At 32.1% G+C, this 7882-nt stretch overlaps 1 protein-coding gene across 1 annotated transcript; it reads right to left on the bottom strand.

The window, feature by feature from the left end:
* Window positions 1-1580: 1580 nt before the first annotated feature.
* On the bottom strand, window positions 1581-6911 carry LOC118039816 (uncharacterized). Its single transcript, XM_035046603.2, has 4 exons — window positions 6657-6911; window positions 6259-6533; window positions 2133-2292; window positions 1581-2008 (listed from the first exon to the last, which is right to left on the bottom strand). Exons 1-4 carry the CDS (start codon window positions 6841-6843, stop codon window positions 1707-1709), a joined length of 924 nt encoding a protein of 307 aa, XP_034902494.2. The 5' UTR covers window positions 6844-6911; the 3' UTR covers window positions 1581-1706.
* Window positions 6912-7882: the final 971 nt, after the last annotated feature.

Here is a 7882-nt window from a genome sequence, read left to right as displayed (position 1 = left end):
GCCTTTAATTTTTGGTGTTTTTGATCGAATTCTGAATGAAATTTTTTGTTTTGTGTGTTTGAATTTTGTATGTATTGATTTTTTTTGTTTTATTATTTTGAAAGCCTGATTTTTTTTTTATTGTTGGTACTTGGTAGTGACATTCTCATTTAAAAAAAATGAATAAAACAACAAGATTTAAATTTTAATAACAACAACAATAATAAATTATCATTCTATAATATTTTTCAACACATGATTTAACAATTTGGATGAAGTAAACGAGATATATTAAAACCTATAAAAATAATAATGACAGTCTTAAGATCCATTTCAAAACTAATCATATTTGTGGGCCAAAGCTCAATATAAATTTCTAACATTTTTATAACACCCATTTTAAAATCATAATCCCATGACATGTTTAAATTTATGAATGTTAAAATTAAATAATTTAGATAAAAATTATTTTTTAGGATCTAATTTTAGTATTTTTAATGAGTCTTTTATTTATAAGAACTAATGTTATTTTTAAAATGTATTTAAAGACTTAATTTGAAATTAAAAAAAAATATTAAAAAATTAAAAAAAATACACAGGAAATATAGCTAACCATTTAATTTAAATTTAAAATTTTGAAACAAAGTATATTTTAGAATTTTAAGTTTTTTTTTTAATTACTAAACGGTGACTCTTTATTTTCCCTTAATATATTTTGTTCCTGCAGCGACATCCAACAAGATATGATTCAACTACAATCACAAGATAAAAAAACAAGAAACCCACATCGATAATGAAGAAAATAAAACAAAAGATGAGCAATTTAGCATTTTGGGTCATCAATTATGTATAAAGAGAACAAGAGATGACGATTCTCAATCATCTTTATATATCATGGATGACAAATGCTTCTAAACGGGCTGTAATGGATCCGGGTTTAGAGTCCCGTGGTGCCACGGTTCGGGCATAGGAAACCACCCTCTTCCACTTGTGATCCTGAAATTCATGAAATTACAGAGAAAGAGAAGCAAAGGAAGTTTAAAAGGTATTGAATTGATTGCACATGAGAATTTGGATTGTTGCGCAGTCAAGAGAATCTGCTGATTATGTGTTTCTCCGTTCTTCTTATATTTCCTAGGCTATCGACAAAAAGATAAACTCTCTAAAAATTTTAGCTCCTTTTGTGCTTATTGAACGTAGAATACTCGCATACTTATTCTTAGAATCGATCGATGTTACAGGAGACTAAGCATAGGCCCCCTATGTGTTCCCTTACGGATGAGTGGACTTCGCACCATGGCTCGAAGAGGGTGTTCGAACTGCTTCTTTGAGAACCCATTACTAAACTTTAGCAAATTCGTAATGCTTCGATTTTTTACTTAAAAGAAAGCAGCACTCTACTTTCTTTCTTCATTCGAAATCAATATATTGATCAATTGAATTGATTTGCTGGAGCCGTACGCTGGCAGCTGTTGGACATGATCTGATAAATGGGGTGTTAATGTGCAGTAATTCTCTTCTTATTGGACATGATCTGAGAAATGGGGTGTTAATTTCGTTCTTTTTGTGGTAAACACTAAAGGATAGTAGAATTTCTTGCATATTTATGGATCTCCATGACAGGAGTAATTTATTTCATTTGCGATAAAACATCAAATACACACAAACGTCGTAGCAAACACCAGATTCTGAACCCATTAAAGATGCCCACAAGACTCCATATTTGGTCACGCATAAGCAGTGGGGTTTTCCACCAGGTAAGCATCAATAGCCTTCACCATAGCAAAGATTCCTTGCTGCATATTATTGGCATCTTCCTCGGATAGTAAGCTGTCCCCGATTGATTCATATTCAATCTTCATCTTGGACAAGCATCCTCCTTCACTGGTTGATGTCAAACTAACCTCAACACTGTAGGACTTCACTTTGACACCAAGAACGCCGCCTTCAAGGGTGGAATACTTGACTATGTGATTCTCTTGGTCCATCACCACCACACGATCCTTGACGTAGCTATAGTCCTTGATAACTGCACAAAGTGAATCTTATTGTCAAAAACAAAATAGAGCAACTCCAGCATGTACATGTATGGATGCATGTATAGTTGTTTTCTATGCATAATGAGTAGTTAGGAATTGTAAGCTCAAACAAACCATCGGTGAAGTTGAACTTCTTGACGGAGCCAACCCCGGCACCATCTCCTTCAAGTATATCAATGCTTGAGATGATTCCGGGCATAACTTTAGGGATGAGGTTATGGCCATCACAGAATGATGCTTTCCATAGCCTCTCTGCTGGGACTGCAGAGGTGTACTCTCCCAAAATGGTTCCAGAAACCATGGTTGTTAAGGGAAGCAAAAGATTTAAAGATATCACTGTAAATTAAGCAATTGGATGAGATGATGAGAAATGGATGCAGATCTGTAGATTTATATAGGTTTGAGGGGACGATCAATTGGTGAACAGTTCATGCATCCAACTTTCCTTCGTTCACCAAATCAAAAAACAAAACAAAAACAAAACCTACCAACCCATGACCATCCCTTAATTAATGGACTGGCGGGGTCTCATAATAATTTTCTAGTTGCTATTAATTTAATTAATTACCTTGATTTTGATTTATATAAATATTTATATATGACAACCTGCACCGTACCATGATCTGGGGCCAGCTCCAAGTCTGTGATTAATCACCTCTTCTTTTAGGGATCGACGACCTATTCTTGATGGGACGTGGGATCCTCGAAGCTGACTTTGTGAACTCACCAACTCCTACTCACTTCTTTTTTAATATATATATATATATTATACACTTTGAAAACTTCATATGTATGAATGAACGTGAAGATATAAATCTTCAAATTAAATAAAATTGGATCTAAATAAAAAATATTCTTTTCTCTACCAACTTCAAATGGTTTTAGACGATAATAACATTAGTATTGCTCTAATAAAACCTCAAAAGTGGGCAACTTAGTTAATCTTGATATTAACTATCAGTCAAAAAATGATTTGATTTTCATGTATTCACACACAAAGGACTCATCAATAGGTTCTTATTAAGGATTCACTACACTCCTTTTAAGATCAAGAGATTAGAAATGAATTTAAAACATTCCAAAATCCTAATAAAACTCTCTATAAACACCTCCTCAAGATCATAGGGTTGAAAAAAAAAAAGTATAAAAAAGATGAGAGAAATATCAATAAAAAAAATATAAGGGTAGAGGTTTAAAAGCCTAAAGAAAAGTTTTCTTAAGTTTTGTAAGTTTGTGAGATGTAAAATTTTACAAATGAAAGCTAAAAGAAAATAATTGTTCTAGGTATACATTGCAGACCCATAAAGAGGTCCTTTATAGCTTACTTTTGTTGTTTTTTTATTGGTTTTGGCTTCCATTTATAGTTACAAGTATAGAAAATAGGTTTGAAACGTTTTCCAAATAATGTTGCATTCACCTCTTTCTTGCTCTGATTTCTATTTAATGAAGTTTTTTAAATGTTTTTTTTTCATATTTTTTTATGTATTAAAGTTGTTGTTTAAGTTTTCATTTTGATATATAAATGTTGTTTTAGCTTTGGTTGAGCTTAAGCTATACATGTTAAAGTTAGAATGTTTATCCTTAGCCTGTTAAACTTATTCTTGGTCAAAATAGGTTCAAGAAACCAATTTTGAATTCATGTTACATGAGCATTGTTGTAACTCATTTTTTGATCCCCGTACAAGAAAAGAGAAAATACAAAAAATTAAAAAATTAAAAATAAATAGATATATAATATATCAAAAAATATATCAGTGAAAAGAGGATGTCAAAGCACAAAAAACAATGATTAAAATTGGTTGAGGAGATTCAAAAATACAAATATTTAAATTTGATAGTATATCATTAACTGGTGAGAGCCCTATTGATTAAGAAAATTTTATTTGAGGAAGAAAAGTATAAAATCAAATGTTGATGGACTCAATTAAATTTTATTGAAGGTTTAATTGAATTTATTGAGGGTTGATTGCAAAAAAAAAAAAATGTTTTTTTAAGTCAATTTAGGTTTTAATTGGAAGGAATTAAAGTTTTGGGGTCAAATTATAATTTTGAGAATTGATTTGGTCAAATCAAAGGCTTAATTACATAATATTGAAGTTTGATGGCCAATCGAGGATTTAATTGAAGAAATCCAAGACAAAGGACCAAAACGCAAAACACGCGTAAATTAAAGGATTGACTTGAAATCTGGCACTTTGGTGCCAATTTTCATTTAAATGAAACAATGTGTTTTAAGTAAAAAGACACCATTTCATGTGTTTTTTTTTTAAGAGAGACGAAACGATGTCGTTTTGAGGCGGCACTGTTTTTTCTTCTCTCCCTCTCCACATGCCCTGTTAAAACCAAAACCGGATGCCACCTGCACCTCCTCATGATGAGAAGACAGAGAAGTTGTGCCCCACAAGCAACACCTCCATTGGACACCTTTACCAGCGTTGTGATAGAGTAAGAGACTGGTGTGCCCCATGCATGGGCAGCGATGGGACGGAGCAGGGTCGACCCCGCTCCCCCTACCCCTATAAATACTATCTCGAAAGGAAGAAAGAGGGAGGAGAAAAAAAATAGGGGAATGAATGTGTGAGAGAGAGGGGAAAACCGAACAGAACGGGGGGGGAGAAAGAAGACAGTGAGAGAGGAGGAAGGGAGGAGAAAACGAGAGAGGAGACAATTCTTTTGAAAGAGAAAGGGAAGCCATCAAAGAAGCGGGGAAGAACAGGAAGTGATAGAGGAAGAAAAAAATATACCAGCGAAGAAGAATAGCCACAGCTGCCACCGGGCTTCCTCTCCATCACTGTGACAAGCATGTATGATGTTTTAGGTTGTTTATTTTTGGATTTGGTAGCTCATACTTGATTTTAATGTTTTTTTTATTAGTTTTAGATTCAAACATTGTTATGTATAATATTATGACTTGTTGGGATAAAAAAAAACATGTTTTAAAGGCAAAAAAATGCTCATTTTTGGGCTTGGCAATGGTTGCCTCATGACTGAGTTTTTTGCTGGAGTCTAGGCAATGTTCCTCATGTTTTTGAAAAGAATTTTGTCTTAGACCCTTGATTTGGATCAATATTAGTTCATTTATTTGCACAAAACTCTTTCTTATACATGATTAACCAATAATCTAGTGATCAATTTTTTTTTTTTTTTTTGCATATGGCTAAAAATTCTAAAGTTATTTATGCATTTTTTTAATCTAAAATGCTTTAACATGTTTTTTAAAAAATATTTCATGGATTGTACAACAAATATGTAAAATTCCAAAGTATTTTGGCATATATTTCAAAAATATATAAAAAAATTATTTTGTTTCTTTTAATATGTGAAATTATGAACTTGTACATAAATCATATTTCTAATATTAAATAAAAAGACAATTTATTTTTTTTTGTTGGCATTAGAACAATTAGGTTTTTAATGTGATAAGATAAAAACATCCTTATTAAGAAAAAAATTTTTTTTTTTAAACCTTAGACAAATCAACAATTAAAAAACACAATTATTTCTTAGTATATATATTAGATAAATAAACAATACAGCTTACATTATGTAAAATGTATTAGAGGTGTTAATACCTTACCTTCACACAATCAGTCCTTTTTTGTTTTAAGACTTTGATACTAGTTAGGGTTTTTAATTACTAAAATATTACGTAGTAACTCTCAATTTTTGTTTTTCTATTGATAAAAAATAAAACTTTATTGTCATTTCTATTCACGCTATTCCTGATTAACCTGATTCACAAAGATAATCGTTACGACGTCTAATACATGCTGCATAAACTAATATACGCAAGTTGTTCTTGCTCATCTTCCTTAGATCGCCGGCCATTTCCATGATATGATCTATCCACCCATAGGTTTGTGCTATAATAAATATTAACTATACGCATTAATTTATTTTTTATTGGAGTGGACAATTTTCTCAGTCGTTGTCCAGCCAGCATGCAGAAATAAAAACAGATTAAAGCTCATTCAAGTTATGGAATGTGACCCCCCCTTACCATTCTTCGCTGAAGGGAAGTTGACAATTGTTCACTAATTTCGTTCTTTTTGTGTTAAACACTCAAGGATAGTAGAATTTCTTGCATATTTATGGATCTCCATGACAGAAGTAATTTATTTCTTTTGCGATAAAACATCAAATACACACAAACGTCGTAGCAAACACCAGAATTCTGAACCCATTAAATATGCCCACAAGACTCCATATTTGGTCACGCATAAGCAGTAGGGTTTTCCACCAGGTAAGCATCAATAGCCTTCACCATAGCAAAGATTCCTTGCTGCATATTATTGGCATCTTCCTCGGATAGTAAGCTGTCCCCGATTGATTCATATTCAATCTTCATCTTGGACAAGCATCCTCCTTCACTGGTTGATGTCAAACTAACCTCAACACTGTAGGACTTCACTTTGACACCAAGAACGCCGCCTTCAAGGGTGGAATACTTGACTATGTGATTCTCTTGGTCCATCACCACCACACGATCCTTGACGTAGCTATAGTCCTTGATAACTGCACAAAGTGAATCTTATTGTCAAAAACAAAATAGAGCAACTCCCGCATGTACATGATGCATGTATGTATAGTTGTTTACTATGCATAATGAGTAACTAGGAATTGTAAGCTCAAACAAACCATCGGTGAAGTTGAACTTCTTGACGGAGCCAACCCCGGCACCATCTCCTTCAAGTATATCAATGTTTGAGATGATTCCGGGCATAACTTTAGGGATGAGGTTATGGCCATCACAGAATGATGCTTTCCATAGCCTCTCTGCTGGGACTGCGGAGGTGTACTCTCCCAAAATGGTTCCAGAAACCATGGTTGTTAAGCGAAGCAAAAGATTTAAAGATATCAGTGTAAATTAAGGAATTGGATGAGATGATGAGAAATGGATGCAGATCTGTAGATTTATATAGGTTTGAGGGGACGATCAATTGGTGAACAGTTCATGCATCCAACTTTCCTTCGTTTACCAAATCAAAAAACAAAACAAAACCTACCAACCGATGATCATCCCTTAATTAGTGGACTGGCGGCCGGGGTCTCATAATAATTTTCTAGTTGCTATTAATTTAATTAATTACCTTGATTTTGATTTATATAAATATTTTTATATGACAACCTGCACCATATCGTGATCAGTGACCACCTCCAATCCTGTTCTTTCAGGGACGACCCCTTCTTTAAGGGATTCGAAGTTGACTTTGTAAACTCACCTACTCCTGCTCACTTCTTATATATATATATATATATATATATATATATATATATATATATATATATATATATCAACTAATTAAACTACGTTCTTTAACTGTAAAATAATCATGTCTACCTTTCCGGCCAGCTTTGATCATTTTTGTTCCAATTGATGTGGGCTGGCTTTAATTTATTCCGGTTTATGTCTATGCATGCCTGGAAATATTCCATTCCAATTTCTTCCAATTGGTGTTTGTATTTCATAAAAAGAATTGAAAATATATGATTCGATAAATTGCATAATATGCTGTTAACGCTACTTAAAAAATAAAACAAAAAATTAATCTTCATTTTAAAAAGCAAAGTATAGATACACATGTATTTTTTTTTATTTAATTGTGTGGCAATAATAATAGATATTCATAAGAAATATAATGAATATCTCAATTAAGGGAAAGGTATATTTTTTTTGTCAAATTTTCTTTTAATATTTTAATTTTTTTAAAAAAAAACATATCTTTTCTAATAACAATATGATTTATTGAATAAAAAATAAATAAAATAAAGAAAATAAAAATAAAAACTAGAAAAAAATTCTATTGATTTGAAATAAGAAGAAAAATGTATCTTTCTAATCAAAAATCGATTTTCTTATTAAT

This window comes from Populus alba, chromosome 4, assembly GCF_005239225.2.
Source record: "Populus alba chromosome 4, ASM523922v2, whole genome shotgun sequence".
Classification (NCBI taxonomy): Eukaryota; Viridiplantae; Streptophyta; class Magnoliopsida; order Malpighiales; family Salicaceae; genus Populus; species Populus alba.
This window is presented reverse-complemented; position numbering and strand designations above follow the sequence as displayed.

What these genes read in the sequence shown, in the direction of transcription:
- LOC118039816 (XM_035046603.2), bottom strand. Translation starts at nt 6,843, where the DNA reads ATGGTTTCTGGAACCATTTTGGGAGAGTACACCTCCGCAGTCCCAGCA. An exon ending in GAAGTTCAACTTCACCGATG is followed by an intron (nt 6,534 to 6,656) that starts GTTTGTTTGAGC and finishes CACTTTGTGCAG; the next exon opens with TTATCAAGGACTATAGCTAC. An exon ending in GAAGTTCAACTTCACCGATG is followed by an intron (nt 2,009 to 2,132) that starts GTTTGTTTGAGC and finishes CACTTTGTGCAG; the next exon opens with TTATCAAGGACTATAGCTAC.